At 38.2% G+C, this 27,020-nt stretch overlaps 1 protein-coding gene across 1 annotated transcript; it reads left to right on the forward strand.

The window, feature by feature from the left end:
• The first annotated feature begins 1,581 nt into the window (after window positions 1–1,581).
• Window positions 1,582–23,126, forward strand: lrpap1 (low density lipoprotein receptor-related protein associated protein 1). The gene is made up of 8 exons (XM_042485134.2): window positions 1,582–1,862; window positions 5,011–5,155; window positions 9,934–10,064; window positions 12,984–13,104; window positions 14,369–14,524; window positions 16,070–16,152; window positions 16,705–16,881; window positions 19,445–23,126. Exons 1-8 carry the CDS (start codon window positions 1,701–1,703, stop codon window positions 19,511–19,513), a joined length of 1,044 nt encoding a protein of 347 aa, XP_042341068.1. The 5' UTR covers window positions 1,582–1,700; the 3' UTR covers window positions 19,514–23,126.
• The last annotated feature ends 3,894 nt before the right edge of the window (window positions 23,127–27,020 follow it).

The raw sequence follows: 27,020 nt of genomic DNA on the forward strand, positions 1-27,020 counted from the left end.
TTGTCAAGCCAAGGGTGTACAGTAATGTCTCTCTGTCTGACTGTCTGTCTGTCTCACTGTCCCCGCTCTCTTCCTCCCAGTGTAATATAGTTTAACTGAATTCAGGTCGGTTATTGCGGTGCATTGGCATGAATGCTGCATTAACAATTCTGTCAAGGAGACCACTTCAGATCAATAATAAAAAACGCTTGCTCTCATACTGTCTCCCTTTAAATTCAATTAGCTCGGCCCATATGAAAATGAAATAAGCAATATCAATCATTCAATTATAATCTGTGTGTCTTCTTTAACTCTTTGGTCCAGCACCAGAGAACTTTTTGAACAAATGTTCAGACATCTTTACAAAAGGTAGATGGATGGTGCAAATGATAAATATTATCTGAATACACAATAATATCAGAGGTCTCCTTCATTAAAAACAGACCTATGTATGCACTAGTTTGTATATTATGTGTATAAAAAATAGCATGGGAATAGTCAAATAAATTAATTTAAAGAAAAACCCTAATGTAAAATATTATCAAGCTATATCTTTAGCCAAAACTTTCAATAATTTGAAAAATAATGTAATTGTAATTGGCAAAACTAAAATTTGAAATTTAAATTTGAAGTTTAAATCTTGAAAAATAAGTGTATGAAAGTTTTTTTAATATATTTTTCATTTTTTACTTTACTTTATATATACCCTGATATTTTAGTTGTTTTTTATTTTACAATCTTCTACATCTTTTGGACTTTGAAACCATTTACTTTAAATTCATTTATTTTTTATTATCTATCAGATACAGTGTGCAGGATTTAAAAGAAATAGCAATAAAATAATACATGTAAAAGTAAAGTTAAAAAAAGTAATATTCTACACATTCATTAAAAAATATGTTATAATTATGATGATGATGATGATGATTAGTTGTAGTAGTATTAGGCCTGCAAATAAAGCATGTTGTAATTTAAAAAAAACAACAAACAGCAATACAGTTGATCTTAAAACACTGAAACATTTCCTTAGTGACATATTGTATCACAAATTTTAATAAACAATTTTGAATACCACTTATATAAACAAACACAAAATCACTTAATAATCAAAATACTAAAAAATAAATTGCCTTAAATCATTCCACTTTCACTTTGACCAAAACAAGTAAACTTGAGAATATCTATCTTTGTGGACTTCCTTTGTCAGAGACACAGTATTTCAGGTAATCGACTGCACTTTCAGAAATAAAGAACTCGTCCTAAGTCTATCTTTGAAATGATTTTGCCCTTTTAATGTGTCTGGTTTTACATACTCTGACTTCTGAGCTAAAACTCAAAGAAACCCTTTTCAGCAGCTGCTGTTTATAACGGACAGTCCATAATAATATTGTACAAAATGATGTGAGCAGCAGCCAGTCATTTAAACGCGTGGAGGCTTTCTATTTGCTCAGATTCTTTTCCTTCGTTGCCAGGTAACCACGCGGAGTGGCGTTCCAGGAAATGTAGTTCAAAAAGGTCTCATCCTCTTTGCTGATAGCACAAAGGCTGAGATTAAAAAAAAAAACTACATATCCCAGAATGCACTTCTTACGGAAGTGCCCTCCTGTTTTGAGCACATGACCAGTGAGCCGCAGTCACACAAACATTTGTAGCCTAGTGCGGCTAATTTGTTTGGCTAGCTGTTGTTTTTCCAGTCGTTTGTCGTAAATAGTTGTTTTAAAATGAAGCTGCGGTGTTTATTCGTTGCTTTGAGCTTCGCTGTCGGTGTCATGGCGGGGAAATACTCGCGAGAAATGAACGAAGCCAAACCGAGCGGCGGTGATGAGCAGACGGTGGAGTTCAGGGTTGCTAAGCTGAATCAAGTGTGGGAGAAGGCGAAAAGGGTGAGCATCAACTGTTACCTGTTGGGTTAACGTGAAGCTGTAGCAAACTGCGAGACCACAGCAACGCAAAAACGTTAGCTGCCGGTCAGTGCAGTGAACCGGGTAGCTAATGTCCTAGTTTGGCTAACGTTTACTGCAGTTTTCCCAACAACGGTGCAGCACAGGCGGATTATTCAGTTGTAAGAAGCTGCACTTTATGGTTAATTAACCATGTGAAATCTGAGCAGATAGATTTGATTTCTTGCAAAAACATACTAGGTAGGTAATTGCAAACTTAACAGGAAACGACCCAAAAATTAGCAACAAATTTATAAAAGGTTTTACCTGAATATTGGCAACAAAAAATTAAAGTATTGAACAAAAAATAACAAGGAAAGACCTGAAATTAGTGCAAAAAATTATATATGCAAATATTTAAGATACTGTTAGCAGCACCAATACCATTACCCTTAAAATTATACAGATACTCTCAGAGTACTTCATTTTAGGGCTTCAATGAATATGATATTTACCCAAAATGTTAATACATTTTACCATTACCATTACCATACCATTACCCTTAAAATTATACAGATACTCTCAGAGTACTTCATTTTAGGGCTTCAATTAATATGATATTTACCCAAAATGTTAAATTGATAACAGTATCTTAAATATTTGCATCCAGGTTGTCCTCAAATTTAACTATACCATTCTAACTATATGATGTAATTTTATTTAGTTTTTAGTGACAACCAGCTAAATATATATATATATATATATATATATATATATATATATATATATATGAGACCAAAAAAAGAGAGCATGTCAACATTTAGGAAATTGATGGTCAGTGTTTTCATCTTCTGTGTAATGAAGAGTCTACTGTGGATTTAAATCTTACGTGAAGAAAATCATTAACAGGGTAGATTGCTGACACGATTTTTAAGTGGGTTTCTTGGTGACAGATCAGATGACACCTAGAGTTTCCTCAAAGGGACCTTTGTATCATCCTGTTCAGAGCGTGAGTTGCAAAAGTACGTGTGCGCGTATGTGTTGTCACAATACTGGAATTTCTAACTTCAATACATAATGAAAAATATTGATATACAATACCATTTTTTACTTTAAGGGTAAAAATGGACATTGCATATATATATTTTTTAACAATACGTACGTTTGAAATTGTATTTTGAAACGTCTAAAGGCCTTTTACACAGCAAACATTCACTGTGGGAAGAACTGCTTTAGTGAGCCAGCATACATAATACCAGGGTCTCCCCTAAGTGGAAGGCAGCCATCATTAATGTTACACTTTTGCATTTTCTACATTGGAATACCAAAATGTGGAAAAAGTCTAAAATGACTTTTTTTTTTTCTTTTGTAGCAGAGAACAGCAGCTTGACTGTAGTACACATTAATGAGAGAGGGAGAAGGTGCAGCTGGTACCAGGCAGTGTATCGACCTGGCAGGAAAAAGGCATTGAAACACTCTAAAAAGTTCAGAATCAATGTGTAAGGATAAATCGATATTTTTGAGAGTGTGTGTGCACGGAGGTTGGGTGTGATTCTTTCTTGTCTTTCTTTCTAAGTAATCGCCATTAACACATTTACAGCCCTTGAACAAGTCAATTATTCACCCTGTCGCTCCTGCAGTCCTCACAGTGAAGTATTCTAGCTTAAGTTCTAGTAATTCATCAGAGCGGCTTTTTGTAGGTTTACACGGTCAGATCAATTTCCTACTTTGCAAACTCACTAAGTGCGGTGCAGACCAGTGTCAGCTTCGATGCAAGTCCAACAAAGTTGCTCAACTATTGTTCATTATGCCACACTTCATTCACCAAACACGTTCAGCCATCTGGCCTTCATCAGAGTGGTGTTTCCTCATCTTTATAACTGCTCAGTGGTATTCTTAAAAAAATTACATTAGCAGCACCAATACCATTACCCTTAAAATTATACAGATACTCTCAGAGTACTTCATTTTAGGGCTTCCTCTTGAAAGTCTGAGATTCGAGCCATCAGTCAGAGACCTTCAGTTCGAGTAGTTGGAGTTTTTTCAGTGCAGTGTACTTCTGAGGATGTTTTTGTACCCACATTTTGCTGCAGAGTTAGCACTCTTGATTTTAACGCTTCTCTCTGGTACAGAGAGCTGCAGCACCACAAACGAGCAGAGAGGAGGGGTCTTCTGCTTAGAAGTAGTAAATTTACAGCCCACAGCAACTTTTGTTTGATATCTGGTGTTGGCAAAAATGTTGTTGCACGTTTATGGTTTATTGTTAGCACCATTAGCTTGTTTACTACTTTACGTGAATGCCACGGTCACACTGAACGTCCTGCAGAGCCGTTTATACACAACTTTTCTGATAATTAAACAAAAAGTCAAATATTCATATTGAACAGCCAAATCCTACTCGACTGGCCTTACTTTTTTATCACATATTTTTACTGCAACAAATGAACACAGACAACTGATTGCTGATTACACTGTTAAACCCAGCTACCACCACCCCTCTCCCGACCGTAAACCAACATGAGAGAAACACCTACACAGACAAGGCATATTTATTTAGACAGAGGAGCATAAAAGACGTTATGAATATCGATACTTTTGAATGTTTTGTTCGCATCCTGGCATGTTGAGTTGCCAACTTTAGCAAGTACGCTTTGCTCAACTTCACATCACAGGCTGAATGTTTGTAGCTGCTGCAGCAGTGGGCCACTCACACATCACAGTAAACTGAAGAGTGCTTGTAGGGATTGGCTGCAAGCAGAAGCACACAAATAGTCATTTTTTTGCAAATCTAGTTATAAAATTGATTAAATGTTTGTGTTGTTTGGCTGGAGAAGTTTTGATGTCACTCAACACTGGATTGTTGCAGTATTGAGTACTAATGCCCGGCCCTAATGCTCAGTTAGAGCTGTCATCGTGGTCAAATGGGGATTAAATTTGGGCTTTAAACTGCGTAGCAGCATGTTTACAGCTCCACCAAAAGTTTCTCTAACAATACTTTGAAAAACATGATTATTGTTGTGGTGTGTTTGCTGTGTCACTTTCAATCTCCCCCTGCTGTCTGGTTTCCCCCACGCCTCATCCTCTCTCTCCAAAGTTTCTCCCTCCTTCTGTTTAACTAAAGTTACGTTGTCTTTTATTTTGGTTTTGATAGATGCAGCTGTCCCCGGTGCGACAGGCTGAGCTGCACAGTGACCTGAAGATCCAGGAGAAAGATGAGCTGCAGTGGAAGAAAATGAAAGTGGAAGGACTGGATGAGAACGGGGAGAAGGAGGCCCAGCTTCGACGTAACTTCAATGGTAAGACAGCTTTCTCCGCTGGTGATGTTTGGGAGAGTTTGAACAATGGCTTCACTTTGTTCTGAATTCACTGCAGAGTCAGTCTGTTCTTAATATTCAGTAACCGACCTTGGCAGCGTTGCTTTGTGCTCTATGATTTTGAAAAATAATTATTCTTGAAATGTTGGCAGGAATTATGTCAACAGAAACCTTTCTGTGTTCACCAAGTCACAAAAAGGCATGAAATATTAAGCAGCTTCAATGCTGAAAAATTGTATTATCACAGGATTTTTTAGAAACTTTTGTCTGTTTGACCCACAGAATGTTACAAAAACGCAAACTCTTAGTGTTGCTATTTATCAATTTTACTCTTAGACAGTAAATCATTTTTTGAAAATGTTTTGTTTTTTTTATTTTCAATAATTATAAAATGTCTGAAAATATGCATTAACATGACCAGGCAAGACATATTGATTTGTATAGCACATTGTATGCAGCAGGGCAATTCAAAGTGTTTTATAAAACAATAAAATATTAAACATATTAGAGAATAAAGACTTACAATAAAAGAGTAAAGAAAAAATATATAAAAGGTAATATTAAGTAATTACGAAATTATTTTAAGAAATAGCAAAAGTGCAGACAAGAGCTGCAAAGATTACAAAGATTATTTAAAATGATTTAAAATTCAAGTTAAAAAATCAAGTTTGCTGTCATTACCATGTGGAGGAGGCAGTACAAAAAAAAGAAAACATTTTTAGCTTTTACTTGAAGGTGGTCAGCTTCCAACAGGTTTTTCCTTCTCCAAAAACTTCTGAAAGTAAAAGTTGAGTTTCTTCCCTCACCTGCCTGAAATGCGGATGCACATCAAGACTGTAGACTGAGACAGATACGGCCTTTTGCTTGACAACGCCCATCAGCCCAGTGCAATGCACCTTTATACTATATACTGTGTGTGGTAGGAGGCCCCTGATCTGTCAGCCAGGGCAAAGACCCGTGGTTTATGTAATAATCCTTGCTCTTATTTTAGTAGAATAATTGATGTGTTATTTTACACTTCATCAACCAAAAAGAAATATAATTCCTTATCCCTGTCAAGGTTAGATTGTTGCCAACATCTTTTACAAAATCTCCTTTTAAAATTAAGACTGCAGTTGTATCAATACTACATACTGCAAGCATGCACAAATCAATATATGCAGCATTGGTATATAAATTTATACTGCCAAAGGTATGAGTGTGTATGTGAAACACTGGCAAATAAATATTCATCTATTCATTTAATTATGGAGTTTAAGGTCATTAGAGGATTAAAGCATCCTGCCATTCTTCGCACTTATTGATCTTGCAGAAAGCTCATTATGTAAACTTTATGATAGGAATTAGGCGGCAGCAGCACCAAGCGTCGATAAATTCAGATGGCCACATAATTTAAGATATTCATGAAGTGTGGAGCTGGTGTATCAGTGTGTGAAGGATCTTCAGCTCGGTGTCTGCTGGCAGTGACCCAAACATACTCTCCAATCTGTTTAGCATTGTGCCACGAGCAGCCAGTGGACACTTTCCGCCCTCTAGCACCTCAGGGAGCGCTCCACCCGCTCTGGACCCTTTTCTTCTTCTTCACTCCCGAGTGGACGAGTGACCTTCCAGCTTCAGGCAGAGTCGCTCTCTGTTGCTTCGGAGCTGAGCATAAATCTTAAAGGAGTAATCCTCTTCCCACTGAATCAAGTCCTTCTTCTGTAGTCATTTTAATTGAGCTGAAAATAATTTAGTTTTCCTTATTTTCTTTTCATATCACTTTTCCTCTTTACTGTCAGTCTGATATGCCTACAAACAATTCCTGACACCTCTCTAGTTGTAAATTGGTTTTCGGGGGAACATAAGCTTATTTTACTGCTTGCACTCATTGCACTCTGGTCAGGAGTGTCAGCTGAGCCCGTAAAATGTGAAGAATAAGAGCCCCACAGTACTGCCGAGATCGTCTGCAAGCTCTCGCATCTGGTTTATGAGGATTTTTAAGCTAGCCCCCTACGTGCTGACTGTCTCCTAATGAAGTATTGGTAGTTAATAAGTGACACTGATGGGTTACCAGCAGGTTGAGATGATGCTGAATCAGCGTCTGCAGTAACAATTTACAAGAGCAGAATAAAGAGTGGCAGAGTACAAAAACTAAGGCTGCACGATCACTCAAATATTTATCTCAATGTAATTGTGGGAAGCCAAAATTGCAATTAACATGATTGTTTGCGATATTGACATTTAAAATGCGTGCTCAGCTCAAAGAACACGTCATTACGTATCAAATTAGACGCTTCCCCAACAAACAGCCAACTGCTTGGGGGGGCAATTGAAATGTTCTGGCTTCACTTTCTGGGAGCTGTCATAACGCTGTGTGTGCACCGGAGCCCTGCAGAGGACTATCCCCGTACCCGACTCAGAAATATCAATCAGATTTGGTAGTTCACTACAAATATTCAATAATTTGCTTTGCTTTCTGTTAAGTTTGAATGGGCTCCGCGTGACGTTCAGTGTGACAGCATAATCTAGTAAACAAGTTAACGACTCCCACAGTTTTCAAATGTGCAACGACATTTTTTGTGATGATTCAAGTCCCTGATTTCAAGGGGCAGCCCTACATGGGACTGTTTTTCTAATCCTGCCCCAGCCTGCTCCCACTAATATTATTACTATTTCTGCCTGCTCCCTCAGAGTGTTATATTTTCCTGCCCAGTCCTGAACCCACAAACTTTGTGACCATACATGCCCGCATAATAAATTGATTATCAGTAGACCGAGTCTTCTCCGGTTCTGCAGAAAAAACATGTTATTTTACTGTGGTGTTAAAGATATGCCTACCCGTCAGTAATAAGTTGCAAAATGATGTTTGATAATGTAGTGGTTCCCACCTGGTGGGTCAGTTCTCAATGGGCTGCATGTGACTTGTGAATTTGTCAAGTTTGTAAAAAAAACACACTTTATTTTGAATCTATGGCTTTTGTTTTGAAGTGCCATTTCTGTTAATTCTTGCAATAGAGTGCCCCAGGGATGACGTTTTACCGTAGGACAACCTGGATTTATGATACTTTCACATTTTGTTCAGCAAGGTAATCTTTAAAAATGAACACCACTTTCAGGATTTTTGAAACCTAAATGCAATTGCCAGAAGTAAATAGCCATTGCTCAGCTAGAACAAGCTACACTATGGTTGTGTCGCCACCACTACGAGGCTGGTCAGCACAGTTTCAGCTTGATGACGTTATGTAGTCTCATTTAGCTACTTGTTAGCAGCCGCCTTTTTTAAGACACAAAAAAGCCTCAAGTTTGCAAGTGGGGTATGTACTGATGTATTTCATGTTGTAGAACAACACGTAAAAGTCTGTTTGTGTTAACCAGACCTCTTTTCAGGCTTCTCATCAAAAACGCACTAAAAACCGATTGACTTTTAGATGAAAGGGGAACTGGAGGTGCTGAAATGCTATCGGATTCCCGGGTTAAAGGACTCATTACTGGGCTTCTCTATATGTTTTATTTCTTTGTGTGCTAAGCCAACGAGTTGTTAACATCTTGTGACATAAAATTGAATATATCTTAATTTATCTAATGTGAGGACCTTGTCTAATGACAGTGAGAAATCAGAACCCTGTGACTGGACCAGTTGGGAACCACTGCTAAAATGCACCCTGCAGTGCCACCTCTGTAAGACTTTCTTGAAAGTTGCAGCTACACTGTAGAAATTATACAATAGACAGCTGACAGGCAAAAAACCCCCCCAAAAAACAGATATCTGGAGCAGAAAGCGAAGAGCTCCCTCCTCAAAATGGATCATCATCTGTTGTTTGAAAATATTTTGGATTTAGAGCAGAAGACTTTATGTAAGAACAAATGAAAAACATCATATGCAGAAAGCATGAAAGTCAAGAGTCGCCAGTGACCCCTCATTGAATTCCTGTCCTTAAATTAAAAGCAATGTTCTGAATAATATTTTGTGCCAAAAATAAATGAATAATTGTGATGCATAATATGAATCTCAATATTTATCAAATAATGATAATTTTTTTGGCCGTAATTGTGCAGCTCTGGACAAAACTGTCTCTTCTTTGCACTAATCTGGCAATATCAAACAAATTGACAACTAAAACACCCAGTGTTTGGCATCATCATCATTTAAGTGTCTTGGAAAGAAAAGTCTGGCAGTTTTTGTATGTATTTAAAATCTTTTTGGATCTTCATTTGTCTTCCATGTTTGTTCCGGCTTCCTGCCAAGTTTGGGTTGAGTAAGGTGATCCGTTAAGTGAGCAAGTGGGAGGGTAAATTAGCTTTTTCCTCTTGTCTGCTCTCATCTTTAAAGGTCTTTCGGGTTAAGAGCAGCTCAGAATAAAGCACATGCATATCTCCCACTCTGTGTAAAGACACAATTGAAGTTAGTTTCCTTTGATAAGCTCTTGTTAGATTCCCAGACTCTGAAGCACGTTTCTTGTCCTGCTCAGCATATTTTCAGCAGCTGATTCATTAGAGACACTTCTCCCTTTGCAGTTCTTTTAAAATTGAGTGATGACTTTTGAATTAATGAGTTGCTGTCAGTGGTTGTGGGCCTCAGGCTGGTTTCTGATGTGAAATATTTTAGAGTATTTCTTAAATGATGAATGCACAGTGTCTTAGTCAATTTAAATTCTCTTGGGTGTCAAACGGTTTTCTCTCTTGACAGCTTTAGTTGTTACTCCTTACAGTCTCATGTCAGGAACACTTATTACAACAGTTTTAAGCTTTTTAGTAAAACCTCTTATGTGTTACATTTATAGTGATCCTGGCCAAGTACGGGATGGATGGGAAAAGAGACACTCGGCCACTGGAGAGCAACTCCCTGAAGGACCACGACACCAAAGAGGGAGACATATTTGATGATCCCCGGCTGGACAAACTCTGGAACAAGGTGTGTATGTGTCGACGAAGGAGAAGGGAAGAGAAATATTGAAATGTGTTTTGGAAATGGTGCTTCAATTTTATGTTCTCATTTTTGTAGTGAAATTTTGACACCTTTATGGCTGTCTTTTGCTGGTGGTGGATGGAAATCTAAAGATAAAATAAAGACATGACCCTCTAACACCTAAAAATGAATTGTAAAGCATTTGGTGCCTCTGATCTTTTTAAATGGAAACTGAGTGACAGGTTTGCAAGGTTCTTCTCACCAAAGGAGTGTTTTAATGCAGCTTTTACATTTGACTCAAGAACTGCACGGGCTAGAAAAAAATTCATTTTAAAAAGTGTGCCTTTTGGTAACTTGTGACAGTAAGTAAAAAGCCATGTAAAAGGAAACCCCAGTATTTTTTAAACCTGGACCCTGTTTTCCCATGTTTTTGTGTCTACAGCTACGCTTAGACAAGAACAGCCCTACTAAAAATGGAAAAGTCTGTCCTTTGAGTTTTAAAAAAACAAAAACTGTGTTCATATGATAACATTTGAGAGCAATCTTTGTGTACATGGATCTGCAAAAACATCCGAAAACTCTGCAGTATGCATGTCAGGCCAGTCGTTGGCAGTGTAACTTTTAATGACGTACCATAGAAGAACAGCACATGTGCAAAGTACGGCCGTGGTGTCACCGTTCTCACAGGATCGGTGCGTATTTCCAGTGAACATGGCGACGAGTACACCCTGGAACCTGGTTTCAAAAGTTTGTGTTTTTAGGCCCCTAAAATACCAATGTGTGAACAAAAGGCCAAACCGCAACAAAAGTTAAACGTTTTAGGCAAGATCCGTTGCCATGTGAACTAAGTGACTGACGGAGACAATAGTTTCCAGCACTGAGAGAGAGAGAGAGCTGTAGCTGCAGGAGAGAAACAGACTGCAGTATAATCCCTATACGTATCCATGCACAAAAAATCCTTGTGTTAGTCTCTGACAGATTCAGATTGATATTATCCCTATGCTTTAAAACATTAACGAAAGGACTGGACCCTTGTTTTTCCGTACCTTTTGCTTGTTTCTTTCTGTTTTGTGTCAAAGTCTTTCTCAAAGAGTCTTATTTTAAAATCTTGCAGATTTTAAAGGTAACACTAAGTTACGCTTTCTTTACTCCAGCACAACAAACTCTTCCCAGCACTCCTCTCTCAACTCTCTATCGTGTTTTCATCTGCAACAAGTCATCTCTAGAGACATTCAGAACGAGACTTCTCCTTAAACAAGACTTGGTCACAATAACAAGCAGACCAGTGAAAGGTGGATACATTTTTATTTTTCTGCATGCTCCTTTCTATAATGTCGTGATAATAAAAATCTGAGTGTGTCAGTGGAAAAACAAGGTACTCAGGTCTCAGTACTGAACCAATTTCAAAACCACTTGTCTCCATTAGTCACTTGTATGCAAAAACAGGAAAATAGGGTTCAGATTAAAAATACAGAAGTTACCCTATGTGGAAAAAAAGAGTGATTCATTTTTACTGCAACTCTAGTCCTTGAACAACTTCAGACTGAAATTGTGTAATTTTGGAAAATTCTGACAAGTCAAAGTTCTATTGGGGCATTTTATAAACACAAACTTATACCAATTGTGTTTGGGGGTGTAAAAAGCAATGAAAATCAGCTATCTTTGACCACTGCATGTTATCCCTGCATCTGCTGGAGTGGGATTGAAATGTTTCGGTATAATTCCTATTTATGCAAGCATTAAAATCTCTATACTTGTTGCATTTGCAAACAGTAAAAATCTTTAAAGCTGAAAAAGAACACTTTTCAACCCCCAAAACGCTATCCTCTTCCTGTTTTGTTTGTGCAATGTTGTACACAGTTCCTTTGTGCCGTAAATTGAGCCTTCATTTTCCTGGGAGATCATAGCTGCAATTACATAAACTGCAGTTCCATCAACAGCTTTCGGTGTAGTACCTCTGGAACCAAAAATAACACCTATAAAGAGGTACCTAGACCCTAGATCTGTGTAGTGTTTCCGCCACTGACAGTACTGTCACATGTTGGCAGGATTGCTGTTACTTCTCGCTCTGTCCAGAAGCACTCGATGTATTTCATTGTTCATTGTTTACAGATTATAGAGAGTGAAGTGTGCAAGCGTTTCTCATCTTGTGTGTTGATGGATTCATGTTGTCATCTCATGCATTCAGTAACATAACAAATAGACACTCTGCGTTAAAAGTTAGCAGTCGGCCCAGTGAATGAAATGATTATTTCTCTCACTTTAAAGCTGCTGCGAGAGGCTGCGAGACATCATTTCATTCTGTAGTTACAGTTCAGAAATGTATGTAAAACTTGTCATGGTATGAACAGCCACAGCTCAGCCCTGAGCACAGTGTGGATTCTCTACTGACCGATAAACAGGCTGCAGCATTACTAGCTCCACCTTTTAGTACTGCACCTATGTGCAATGTACCCCAAGCAGAGGGGTGATGAAAAATGAATACTGTTCCAAGCTTTTCACAATGCAAATGCAAAAAAAATGCATACTGAACTGAACCAAACTGTTTAAACACACCAATAGTGCAACAACATTGTACAATCAACATTCAATTTATGATGATAAGTTAAAGCAAAACACTTTTCTATTTCTGCTGTAAAACTCAGATGATAAACTTTTGAGAAAATTTGACATCTGTCATATGCAACATTTTCAGTATATTCTGTTAAATGGTGCCACGGTCTCCTTGTGTTTTGACAGTCAATTGAGTTTATTGATTTTCAAATGTCGCTGTGTTTCACGCTACTTAAACCTCAAACATCTAGTAGACAAATTGTACAGTACCAAGCAGTGATCCTATTTGTCACTCTTTTCCAAACAAAACTCGTCTCTTCCTCTTTTTCTGCTTTCAAGACTAACTCCCCCTGACGATTGTTCCCCCACCAGGCCAAGAGCTCAGGAAAGTTCTCCAGCGACGAGCTGCTGAATCTGAAGAGGGAGTTCCAGCATCACAAGGACAAGATCCACGAGTACAACATCCTCATGGATACAGTCAGCAGGACCGAGGGTGAGCCGCATGAATCACTCCCTTTGCTCTGCTGCTGAGCAGAGGTGTCAAACCACCTCCGCTTAGTTATATCAGTATATTCTGAGGCCAAGTGTATGAGCCTTTAAGCCCTGTCCTCCTCTTTACTATTCACCACTATATGTGTTTGTGTGCAGACACACTTATGGTTCTGATTTCAGGTTTTCTCCCAAACCAGAATAAGTTTAAAATTTACATTTTGCAGAGAAAAAAGTCCAAATTTGTATTTTCTAGCTGTCAGGGCAGTTTCCAAAGTAAAATAATGCAAAGATAAACACCCTCTCACCTCTTTAAGCCTCTTTTGGCTGATAGCAGGTCTTCTTTTGCTGCTGAGGTCAGTTTTCTGAAAAGTCTGGAGTGCTCTCTGTTTGTTCAGTCTTGTGGTCATGTGTGTAGGTGGAAGGTATCAGACCGCACATGCTGCCACCCACCGCTCCACGCTCTATCACTGCTTGTCACATCGCATCAAGCTGTGAGTTTTAAGCCGAGCTGACAGGCCCCACTGTGTTTCAGACGGAGCAGGGAGGACAGGCATGTCTCGTTCGGACGTCACTGACACTTTGCAGCTGTTTTGTGCCAGAACTTTGCTGCTAGCGCTTCACGACGTTATGTTTGTGGCGAACGAGCCAGGGGTGTTTTTCTGCTTGTCTGATGCATTTAAATATTGAGCCAATCACATGTTGCCCTGAGGAGAGTCTCCGTGCATCTCCACAACAGCACCACCTCCATCCAGGCACACTTTAACTGCCTTCCCCTGTCTTCATTTCATCTCCTTTTTTTTTTCTTTTGATCCAAATGTCAACTGCCGTCCAGTTGGCCTTTGTCTGTTTTTTACTTCCTGCCTTTTGTGTAGATGACAGCCAGGCGTTTCATAAAAACGGTGTGTTATTAACGGTAAAAGATGAGGATCATAGGTTTTGCGAGGTTCTTTTGGAAAAATAAATGTGATATATGAAGAAAGCACCAGTCCTGTGAAATGTCATAATGCTTTACAGGTTATTTTATAGCTGCTACTAAACTCTCCTTATTAAATGCTGTTTTTTCTTTGTCTCTTTTATTGCTTTAATTTCCTCCTTTCCCTTCTTTCTCACTTTCTTGCGTTATTATTATTCTTCACGGTTTCTTGTTTTATCCCCCTTTCATTTCCTCTGCTCTCCTCCATCTAAACCGCCCACCCAACTCGACTCCTAACCTGCCCTGTCACCTCCTCTCCCCCGTTTTTCCCTCCGTCTGTTCACCTCAACAGAAATACACAAGAATGTGATCTCTCCCCTGGAGGGCGACGCCAAAGAGCATGTGCTGCATCAGAAGCACACGGACCTGAAGCAGAAAATGAGAGACCTCAACCAGGGCTTTGAGCGCCTCCGAAAGATCAGCCACGAGGGCTTCACAGAAGACAGCGGTAAGAGAGAGAAAGCACACAGGGCTCCCGCGGATCCTTAAAAAGTCTTAAAAAGCATTAAATCTATTCATCTGGCATATGGCATTAACTGGCATTACAGTTTCTTAAATCAGTCTTTTAAAAAATCTTTAAAATGCTCAGACATGGGAAGTAGGATTTGAAGAATCTTTTTTTTGTTTCATGTTGGATTGTAAAATCTCAAAATAATTTATAACAGCTTTTTTTTTCTTTTTGTAATATACCAGTGACATCAAAAGCTGCCGAAAACTGTTTTTTCGCCTTCAATTTTGATTATTTTAAAATTTGTGTTAAATTTCACTACGAGCGACGTAAAAAAAGTCTTAAATCTATCTTGTCTTAAGCTGAAGGAGCCCTGAAACATAAACCTACAGAACTCGTCTCTTTGTGCTTCTTAGTCTCACTGTGTGTTTATCTCATCAGCTTAATCACCGGGATTTGTAATAATAATAACACACTCTGCCGTATCACAGTTGGCGAGCGCTGATGTGCTAACGGTGTTATGCTTTTAGTTTTGAGTCCAGATTGCTGCATCCGTCCACTGACATCAACCAGCCTGTCCTTGTGCTTAACTTGGAGAGCGCATTTATGACTCTCCTGATTTCATTTTCTTACAGTTCAGTCTTTTATCTCTCATATTCTGCTGCCTTTGATCGAGTGTAGTGCAGAGTGTGTGTGCGGTCTCAGTTGTGCAGGTTGCAGAGGGAGTCTGTTTAGGAGTTTAGATGGAGGTGATGTACCTGCTGCTGATTGAGACTGACTCCTTTTACTTGGTCTTTAATTCCCCTCCAGGTTTTTTCTCACTCAACCCTTCACTTCCTACTTCCTCTTGCACAAAACAGCCTTAATCTCCTCCTTGCTGTTTTCTCTGGCTGGCTCTGTTACTCGTTCAGCTTTCTAGCATTTATGCAGTGAAATCTGTGACAGCAGTTGTAAATGCAAGCAGTTTTCTCCTCTTTAATATTGTGTGTGTTCGAGCCCGGCAATAGATTAATTTTATATATTATGATACGAGATGAGATACGGTCTTTGATTTCAGATATTGTAAGTGTTTGTCTTTTCTTTGTTTTAAAGGTTGCATCACAGTAAAGTGCTGTAATTTTCTCAACTTACAAGGCTGTACCCACGTAGTAATTATCGACACATTACGGAGTATTATTTATCAATAATTTCACTGTGTAAATATTTTCTGAAAGCACTGAGTCAACTGGGGCTATTGCAATGCCGCACTAATGTCAAGCCAAATGCAGGGGATGGCAAGCAGCAGCCACAGTCACTGTTGCTATTGAGATATTTGGTCAAAATTTAGAATATTTGATTTCTCCACATCACTCAGCCCTAATGTGTTTATACAGAATTACTGAGCAACAAGGCTTGTTGTGATTATCGCTTAGAAAACATCTGCTGCGTCTGCTCCTCTTCAAAGCCCTGCTCCTCTTGAGTGTGCAAGTGTTGGTGAGGCTCCAAACTGTCTCCATGGACTGTTTATCTCTTTATCTTCTGTCTCTGTCTGTTCCTCCTCTGCAGAGTTTCGGGAGCCTCGTGTGATTGAACTGTGGGAGGCTGCCAAGAGAGCCAACCTGAGCGAAGACGAGCTGGACTCTCTCAAGGTAACTCTTACATTACTTGTGACAGTGTTTTGGACACTTTTGCTTTCACCGATTAGTTTCTAGATAACGCTTTTTGTTTTATCAGAGTACTGCAGTCTAACTTTTAGAAAACAACTCTTAGAAACTTTTTGGTGAAGTGCTCTTTTGGTAAAAGGTGTATTATCTTATGTAGTGTACTTGGTAGCTGAGTAGTACTTGTGTATGTTGAGCCATAAAGCCTAAAGTGCACATTATTCTGATCGCATTTTGTGCATTACACATTTGAAATGCCCAGGTATTCCACTCTCCTATCTTTCGTTGTGCTCCTTTCACCCTTTGTCCCATGAGCTGAGCATCGCAGTGAACATCTCAATTTAAATTTCCATTTAAAAAAAAAAAAAGGATATCCAGCTTCAAGATCAAAATGTGTCACAGGGAAACATTCAGCTAGAATTTTCTCTGTGACATTTCGTCTCGAGTCACTACTTGAGATGCATATAGGCTTTGTTGTGCAGCTGTGCATGTAATTGAGGGTGAACTAAACTTGCACCCCTCCTTTCTTTGTTCTCTCAGGAGGAGCTGCGTCACTTTGAGACCAAGGTTGAGAAGCACAGCCATTACCAGGAGCAGCTGGAGCTCTCTCACCAGAAGCTGCGACACGTCGAGTCTTTAGGAGACAAAGAGCACATCAAGAAGAACCAGGAGAAGTACAACACGCTCGCTGAGAAGACGAGGGAGATGGGCTACAAGGTAAGGAGAGATTCAAAGTTTGTCTGTTAGCTCCCAGGACCCTGACACACCAGACTGACCGAAGGCCATCAATGTTTGGCCATCGGTGAACGTCTGACACGGTTTGAGATGCACCATCAGCACTAGTCTGCCCTCGTCGGCAGCTTTTTCGGCCGACTCGGTGTGTTGAGCCTGCGTTTCGTGCTCAAATGGAATCGTGAACTCATGTTTACAAAATGGGCTAACACAAAGTCGTGAACTCGGAGCTTTCTGAAAATTTCGACTTACGAGGTTGTGAATGCAAAGTCGGCGGTGTTCATATGGTCACATCTCGTGGACTCTGTGAACACTGCTCAACTTGAAAGCAGAACGAGAGGATGAAAGAAAACACTTGGATTTTCAGCTCAGTGCCTCACTACAAACCACTGAAGTCACCAAGTCGTGAGATCAAAATAAACTCACTTTCTAAGAATATCAAATCTATGATGCCATTGCACTTTTAAGCAGAAACGGTTTGTAACTGTTTCTGTAATTGTTTGTTAGTGCATGCTAAATATCCTTCATTCTCACAACATCAGGTTGTGTTGCTAATGTGCAAACTAAGTGGCATCTTGAATCCATCTCAGCGGTCTTCCAGTTTCCCTACCAGACTACCACTGCCTGCTGATATGAGATATTTCCTTTCATGCAGCCGCAGAATATACATGCTAGTTGTCTGTTAGCTGTGGTCTTTGTAGTTTGTTCGAGTGCCACTTTTTGTTCGTGTAAGACCATAAAAACTGCCGGCTTTTGTCGCCACTCGTTCTTTCATGCCGGTTTGGTGTGTCTGGGCCTTTACTCTACATCTCACTTCTGCCATCAAACTGCACAAAGCTCCTGTTCAATAGCAGCCTGCTGTAGAAACTAATAGTGTAGCTAAATGAGCAATGAATAAAACATTGCTATGGCTCTGAGAACAGCATTTACAAAGAAATGGGACAAAGGTTACCACCTGATATTGTTCTGTTGTAGATGAGCAGAGTCACTCAACAAAAGGCTGTTTGAAAGAAAGTCCAGAATGGTAACAGTTTCTATGAACACCACATCTATGATGCATTCATTATACTTTATAAGTACACTCATTAACACACACCATGCTGTCATAAAAGATTATAGATGCCACTTATAATGAATTATAAGTTCAAGAGTCTTATGGATGCCGCCTTACACATTATTGTGGGCCTAATAATATACAACTCAGTTTTATACGATATGTTGCAATATACCTTATGTTATGTTTACCCTGTTAGACATAATATCAATATTTCTACATATTGCAGTCATCTGAAAAAAGCCTATAACCAAATGTATTAAAAATAATTAGCATAGTGCGTGCAGGTTTATCAGAGATATATTCTTCTGCATAATTTGTGTTGTAGCCAACGAGAAGTCCATAATTAGTTTACAAAGCTTGAATTTTAAACATGATCAATATCGGCAGTGGTACGTGTCATTATTTGGGAAATCAGCAATTCAAAGTACATTCGGATGGATAAATATCAGATTTGCATAATGTTTGGAATGTGACTTATGGTTTATGTTAAAATCTGCATAAAGACATTACTAATCTAATATGAATAAAATAAAGCTGAGAGGGCTTTTCTCTTTATAACATGAACATTGCAGAAGATTAATGTGACAGTTTACCATAAAAACAACCAAAATGTTACCTAGTAAATTGCACATTTCGTTTTTTGTTTGTAGACCTTTTGCACAGCACTTGTTTTGACATGTCATTACAGGAAAAGCACAAGCGTGTTTAACCCTTTAAAACCCAGAGCGACATCACTTTTCCGGGGGTTCTTTTCTACACCTTTTACAAGTATTTAAAATAAAATAAATAAATGTAACCATATTTTATTTAAACCAAAATATGGTTGAATTGTTTTATTTTTCAAGGCACCATGACAGGAACAATTCCACAAATTACAAGAAATTAGTAGACTTCAAAAATGTATATGTAAGAAAGGGAAAATTGTCTAGGGAAAAACTATATTTATTATTTTAATAGTTATATATTTGAAATTTGTTTACAGAATTATTATATTTTTTACGGCAAGCACTTTACCCATTTCCTTGTTGGTTTGTTTTTTAACATTAACTTTCTTTTTTGTTCTTTTTGCATTATTATTATTTATTTATTTATTTATTTTTTATATTAACTTTCAGGTAATATTCTTGTACTTTTACTAATTTCTTACTAGTTTTAATAACTTCTTCTTTCATTGCTCATTGCTGTCTGAAAAAAATCAAGCCAATTTGCTCAGGTCTTAAAGGGTTAATTACATAAATGATGGCTGCACTCCTCTTAAAATGAGTCCTGGGTCTTGTCCATGGTGGCTCATTGTAATGGCTTACTTGAAAACCTAATGGAACAAAGACACGGTTAATGTCATCAGTTTCACGTGTGCTTTTACTACTTTAACGTGTCAAAACGTCTGCTGTGAAAAAGATCCATTAAACGTGTTTGACTGTAAACTTCTCAGCCGCCACACAAACTGAGTTACAGATCGACAGACATTTGTCTTTCACTCTTTGATCTCAGATGAAGAAACACATGCAGGACCTGGCCAACAAGATCTCTCGCGAGGGACTCGAGCACAACGAGCTGTGAGACGTCTGGATCATGAAGGTCAAAGAACTCAAGTAATACCGTACAACCACACACAGCGTACGCTACGTTACCCCATTCCCCGTCAACTACTGTAAAAAAAATCAGCGATTTCTACTTTTCTAGCGTTATAGTTGTTGATATTTTTAGATATCGCTGAATGAATGCTTTGTAGATATTTCTTTTAATCAGGTGGACTTATTAGTTTATCAAACTCATCAGATCATCAGTCACAGTACAGATGAAATAATAATAAATAGTTTACGTTCTCATCGGTACTACATTTATTTGTACAACTATTGGCACACAGGTGTGGATGAACTGTCTGGCTGAAAATGTTTGTACTCCAGGAGAGCCGGATTTTGTGGGGGTGGGTGTTGAGGGATAGACGGCAGCAGTTGAGTCACTCTTAACCGATGATGTAGTTTAGCTGCTGAGGGACGGTTCAGGTCCTGGGGAAAAGCCAACTCACTGCATGAGTACTTCATCTTGTAGAAATATCGGCACATTGCTGGCCAGACATTTTGTCCACACCCATCTGTCAGTAGTTGTGCAATCAATAAATGCTACATCAGACTGGCTGGAACTAGTGTAGTAACTTATACCTTAGTCTGCTTAAAATATTGTTGCCACTGATCAATATAAACGTGAAGGATGCTCCGCAGATTTAGGGAAGAAGCATTGAAACCCCGAAACCTAAAAATGTAACAGCAATCTTTAATCAGTAAGATACAGGTGCCAAAAACATACAAACAGTAATATTTTAAAAATATAGTTAAATGTTATTCTTATAGTCTTGGCATAAATAAAAGCAGTTACTATTTACAAATCCTGCAGAGAAAGCAGCCCCTGAAGTGACATTAACAGGCTATTTTTGGTGAAGTTTTTCTAACTCACCCTCGCGTTTTCCCTCAGACACACCGGTGGGGAACCGCCGCCATAAAAATAAATTAGCGCCAAATGTTGAACAATTTGTTCTGATGATATCAAGAGGGAGGTGAGAAATTGGAACACACACTGTGCTTTCCCATTCATCAATCCCAACCAGAAGCAGAGACATTGATTACTGTGATGAATAATGTCCCTGGCTGGCTGATTACTCAGTCATGTCCTGCTTGGGCCACATGGGCCCGGATTAATCTAATTTGCATCCGAGATGTAACTCTAAGACGCTTATTTCAATCGAATGATTTTGAGGTCTGATGTGGAATGATAGCCGAGCAAGCCGGGGCTCTAACAGTCGAGTGTAAGGCATCAGTGCGATGAGGTGGGCTTCATCTCTCACCTCTTTTTAAGAGCGGTAACAAATACATCCACTGCAGCGCAGCGTGGAGAAAGTAAATCTAGCTGTAACGAAAAACAAATTCCAGACAAGTTACAATTTGCGAAGCACAGCTGCTGTCTGTCAGTGGTAAACATTAGTGTTTGGTGCCATAGTGAGGCAAACTCTCCCCCCTCCAGTGTCCCAGCCTGGACCTTATTTCTGAAAAAATTTACATTAGTCAGCGGCAAGAGACAATATCTTTTTACTCTGAAGTGTGCCAAAAATTACATGTTTGTCATCTTAAAAGATAATTTCCCAAGTTAAGAAAGTCACAATCTGCCTTTCATTTGTCAAAGTATTATTTATTAGTGTAAGTAGTATTTATTTTTGCGCATAAGCGCTCAGTTAACAACATATCTCATTGTGCAGTATCGCCACGCCACACAAATGTCCTTACCTGATGTGTTTTATCAGCTGGGGAGAGAAAGAACAAGCAGGAGCAGTTGCTGATATGAAAACGTGTCTGTTTAGGGACACAAATGCAGCCTTCTGTTTGTAATCTTGAGTTCGTTTTGTCCAAATTTGCTTGTTTTCTGCAAGCTTACGCATGCAGACAAAGCAGAGCAGTGTAGTGCAGTTCTAGCCAGATTCAACCGTACGAGACGGCAGATATATGAAAAAATAGTGAAATAGAGCAGAACAGTAATATAGTACAACGCATTCTCCATCCACAATGCTGCCTTCGGTTAAAAGGTGCGTTACTGTGGACTCGTTTTTATCTATGTCAACATAAAGGACGCATGGAAGTATGAAACAATGTCATCTTTTCAAATGTTCCTTTACATCAAATCTAAACTTTATCTTTTAAATTGACAAACAGGATTAAGAAATTATTTGTCTCTTGCCGTTGACTATTTTTTTCCCAAAATAAGTCCCCATCATGGTCCACTGGAAGAGGAGAGACTTTGCCTCACTATTCCCTCATAATTAAGTCTATTTTTACTAAAATGCAACAGTCACCTGAGAGAATCTTTAAAGAGGCAGATAGGTCTAAGATCGGAGGAGTGCCATGCAGCCCAAAAAACGAACAAGTCTTCAAGAAAAATGTAGAAAAGCTCTAACTTAAGTACAAGAATATGAGAACTTAAAAACACTTAAACAGAACACAAAACACATCCAAGATGGCAGCTGCATAAGAGACTTCCCAAGCATTTCCTATTTTCTTCTTATTGTTAAAAGTGGAATGGATTGTTTGTGGGAATTTCTGTACACTGGCACAACTGTGGGTGTGTTTTAAGTACAACAATGAGTGGTATGATAAACTGCTATTAAGCACTTTAGCTTATGTAGAAAGAAATAGCGTTAAAAAGCATTTTGAAGTGTCACCGTGTTGGGCGTAGCAGAGTCAGTTTGGTGGCCCTCGCCGCCTGCTCTCCAGCTGAGTCAGTCCGTCCTCCCTGCCCTGAGCATGCTCCGCCCCCACTCTCTGAGCTGTTTCCATGGCTGCGATGTCGAGGTGGGCGTACCTGATGGGGCCCTCCTCTGGTAGTAAAAGAGAAGAAAACAGATGCATTTGTGCCATGTGTTTATTAATTTGAAATGATCACATACGGGACAAACATGCAGTGACCTGTGAGTCCTTCAGATACTTTGTTTAGTTTCTTTGACCCTGTACCAACTGAACCATGCACTATTTTTTATGACATTTTGTTCATTGGTAGTGTCGGAATATGGGTCTAAAGGAATACTTTACCCGCTAAATCACCATTTTTATATCAGTTACTCACCGGATTACCTTGAATTTGTGAAGAATCAAAAAAGGCAAAGATTATTCATGAGTTGAAGTAAACAGAGACGCAATTAACAACAGCGAAACAATATAAAAACATCTGTTTCCAACAACTCCCACAGTATAATCTAAGTATCAACTATCGAGTCGTATGCTCAGTACTTCCCAAACGTATTTTTGCTCAAAATTTTTAATTCGATTCCACGGCAGAACCTGCATTTGCATTTGAACTTTGTATCTCATGTTTTGATGTAGTTTTACTGTTATTAAATGCAGTCTCCAGCGACTTAAATTTCATGAAGCACATTTGACTTTTTGGATTTTCTGTTCACTGTGGAGGCATGTAAGAGAAATAATGTTTTCTTCACGAATTCAGGGTAGCAGGCTAAGCATTCCTTTAAACCATTAATTTAATCTCATTGTAAATGCACAAAATAACTGAGGTGTGCTCTTTAGTTTGCCAATTCACATTGCTGTTGTAAACTTAATTTTCACAGTTGAAAAGTGTGATTATACCACATAAATTAGCACTAAAAATTACATTAAAGTGTTTTTCATTAAAACATTGTTTCTTCCTATTTATTCCGTAAATTGTTTTTTTTTTTAGTTTGTCATAAGACTGCTGCAAGAATGTCTTTACTCTGAAGGCTCTAAAACAGCATCACACTAACTGCCTCAAAAAACAGAACAAAGTGATTTTTGGATTTTGGTTTTGGGCACTTACTTTGTTCAACAAGATAATCTTCACAAAACAACACCACTTTTATATTTATAGTGTCAATGCAATCTCTAGAAGTAAAAAGCTAGCGTTAGCGCTATAAAGAAACCACAGCATGGTCGCATGACCTAACATCCCCGTCATAACAACGCTGTAAAGCTTTGTAACGTGCTATAGTCTCATATAGCAGCTTGTTTTCAGCCACCCTTATTCACGACACAAAAGCTTCAAAATTCAGGAATGGGGCATTTACTGGTGTGTTTTATGTTATGGAACAAATCATGAAAGTGTCTTAGTCTTTCAAGCACAAATTTTTATTTTTTTCAAAGAGACACTGTACTATGGCATTTTCGGGATTTTCTAACAACAAACTACAACGATTTGATGATTTTTTTAAAAATTTTTGAACGACATATGAGTTTTCTATGCTCTTTTTGACCACATATTAAAGTATGACCTTTTATGCTATTTTGGGCCATGTGCTATACTATGACTTTTCTGTAAATTTTTTGAACACATACTATTCTTTGAATTTTTTATGATGTTCTGAACATCATAGTGTAGTATGATGGAAGAAACAGCCAAAAACATCATAATATAGCATGCCAAAAAAAAAGACAGAAAATGTCAAAATATGACAAAACGAAGACGAAAAATCTGCCTAAAACCACATAGTATAGCATGTTGAGAAACGTCATAGTATGGCATGTTGAAAAAAAACGTCTGAAAACGTCGTAGTATAGGATGTCAAAATATGACGTCACAAAAGCAGCAAAAAACAGCATAGTACAGAATGTCGAGACACATCATAGTATAGTATGTCAAGAAAAATAGCCAAACACATCATAATATAGCATATCGAAAAAACAACTGAAACTGTCATAGTATAGTATGTCAAAAATTTCAAAATATGACGTCCAAAAATAGCTAAAAACCATAGTCAAAATGTTATGGTTTTTGACATATTTCACTATGTCGTTTTCAGCCATTTCTTCGACATGCTATATGTTGGGAGATCAGCCAGGTATGGAAACTTGCACCCAGATCCTAACCCTGGCAGCTCATTTCTCACGAGGGAGATGAACATGCAAGGGGCCGCATCCTGATTCATGAGCATGTTCAACATGTTCATAAATCAGCAGCAGCAGCCGTTTGAGCAACCGTTAACAGGAAACCATACACAGAGGAGTGGCTATTCCCCAGGGGGAGGAGGAAGTTTCTACCCGAACACGCCAACCCAAGTGAGAGGAGGAAGTTTCAACTCTGACAAGCCAGCCCAAGCCCAGCCAATGAGGAGAGACGAAGAGTGGAGACAGTGATGACGCGACGCATGTCCAGGTAAAAGAGGAACAACAGATCACTGTGTGTGTTTTTTGCCTTATCTTGCGTAGACACTGCGGAAGCCGGTATACTGTCTGTAGCTCCTGTAAAAGGAGTGAGGTAACTGTTATCTTTGCGTAACGCTTTTTTTTTTAAAATTAATCCTTAAAGCCTGCCTTGAGCAGTTTTAACCTTTTTTTCCCATCCTCTGGTGTTCGCTTTTCATCATTCTTAGATTCTGGTGAGTGGCTTAAACAAAACAAGACAAAACAGAAACAGGTTTTTAGACAGAGCGAACTTTCTGCTAAAAATGTCAAAATTTTGTCGTTTCCACCTTTTTTCAACGTGCTACATTATGACATTTTTGGGTGTTGTTTAAACTTAGTATACAATGACATGTCTCTGCATGCTATACTATGTCATTTTCAGCCGTTTTTTCCGACATGCTATATGATGACGTTTTTGAGTGTTGTTTCAGCTAAGTATACTATTTCGGCATGCTAATCTTTGTCATTTTCAACCGTTTTTTTTTTTTGCCATACCATACTATGTTGTTTTCCGCTATTTTTTCAACATGCTATATTATGACATTTTTGGGTGTTGTTTAAACTTGGTCTACTATGACGTGTCTCAAAATGCTATACTACATCATTTTCTGCCATTTTTTTCAATGTCAAAATTTGATGTTTTCACCATACTATACTATGTCATTTTCGGCCATTTTTTTCAAAATGCTATATTATGACATTTTGGGGTGTTGTTTCAACTAAGTATACTGTGACATCTCTTGGCATGCTATTCTATGTCATTTTCAAACGTTTTTTTCGGTATGTCAAAATTTGACAACTTTGCTCATACTATACTATGCCGTTTAACGCATTTTTTTCGACATGCTATATGATGATGTGTTTGGTTGTTGTTTAAACTTAGACTATGACGTGTCTCGGCATGCTATTCCACGTCATATTCTTCCATTTTTCTCAACATGTCAAAATTTGACATTTTCGCCATACTATACTATGTTGTTTTCGGCCATTTTTTCGACATGCTATATGATGACATTTTTAGGTGTTGTTTCAACTAAGTATACTATCTTGGCATGCTATTCTATGTCATTTTCAACCATTTTTTTGGCATGTCAAAATTTGACAATTTTTGCCATACTATACTATGTTGTTTTCAGCCATTTTTTTTAAACATGCTATATAATGACTTTTTTGGGTGTTGTTCAAACTTAGTATACTATGACAGTCTCAACAATACGATAAAATGCCGTTTTTTGGTTGTTGTTTCAACTAAGTATATTATCACGTCTCTCGGCAAGCAACAAATTTTCTGACGTTTTTCCAAATTCGCCATACTACACTATAATTCTGAAGAGATGCACAAAATGACATGGAATACCATACTGTGACACATTTAACTATACTAAGTTGAAAAAACATCCTAAAACGTCATAATGTTTGATGACAAAACAATGGTCACACAGTATGGTATGGCCATGATACATGTCGAAAAAATGGCTGAAAATGACATAGAATAACATGAAGACACATGTCAAAGTATACTAAGTTGAAAAATCACCCAAATATGTAATGATATACCATGAAAACACACACAGATAGAAACAAAGTCGTACAGCCTGCCAGGAAACACCATAGCATAGAAAATTGCTAAAAGAGACAAAAACACCATAATTTTACATGTTGAAAAAATGACCAAAAATGCAAGTCTATAGTAAGGCAAAAATGTCAAAATTTGACGTCCCAAAAATGTCTGAAAACACCTGCAATCAACTTAGAATAGCCTACCAAGACACACCATAGCAAAGACAGTTGCAAAAAGAGCCAAAAAAAATTAGGCATGTCGAAAAAAATGACAGAAAGTGCAAGACTATAGAAAGGCTGGAATCTGAAAAATTTCACGTCCCAAAAAGAACTGAAAACACCTAGAATGTCCTTAGAATAACCTGCCAAGACACACCATAGTAATAAAAGTTACAAAAAGAGCCAAAAACACCATATTTTGGCATGTCAAAAAAATGACCAAAAATGCAAGACTATAGTAAGGCAAAAATGTCAAAATTTGATACATCTCAAAAACGGGTGGAAACACCTGGAATCAGCGTAGCGTAGCCAGCCAGTACAAGCCATCGCTTAGTAAGTTGCAAAAAGAGCCAAAAACAATGAAATTAGGCATGTCGAAAAAATGACCGAAAAAGCAAGACAAGGCAAAAATGTCAAAATTGGACATATCCCAAAAATAGCTGAAAACACTTTGAATCAGCTTAGAATAGCCTGCAAAGTCACACAATAGCATTGAAAGTTGCAAAATGATCCAAAAACATCAGAATTTGGCATGTCTAAAAAATGACAGAAAAAGCAAGACTATAGTAAGGCAAAAATGTCAAAATTTGACA

Source organism: Plectropomus leopardus, chromosome 3 (assembly GCF_026936395.1).
Source record: "Plectropomus leopardus strain MGB_pleo_1.0 chromosome 3, ASM2693639v1, whole genome shotgun sequence".
Taxonomy (NCBI): Eukaryota; Metazoa; Chordata; class Actinopteri; order Perciformes; family Serranidae; genus Plectropomus; species Plectropomus leopardus.

Excerpts from the sequence above, each read along its gene's own strand:
- lrpap1 (XM_042485134.2), top strand. The coding sequence starts at position 1,701 with ATGAAGCTGCGGTGTTTATTCGTTGCTTTGAGCTTCGCTGTCGGTGTC. Across the intron at positions 10,065-12,983 it reads TGGACAAACTCTGGAACAAG|GCCAAGAGCTCAGGAAAGTT; the intron begins GTGTGTATGTGT and ends TTCCCCCACCAG. Across the intron at positions 16,882-19,444 it reads CGAGGGAGATGGGCTACAAG|ATGAAGAAACACATGCAGGA; the intron begins GTAAGGAGAGAT and ends CTTTGATCTCAG.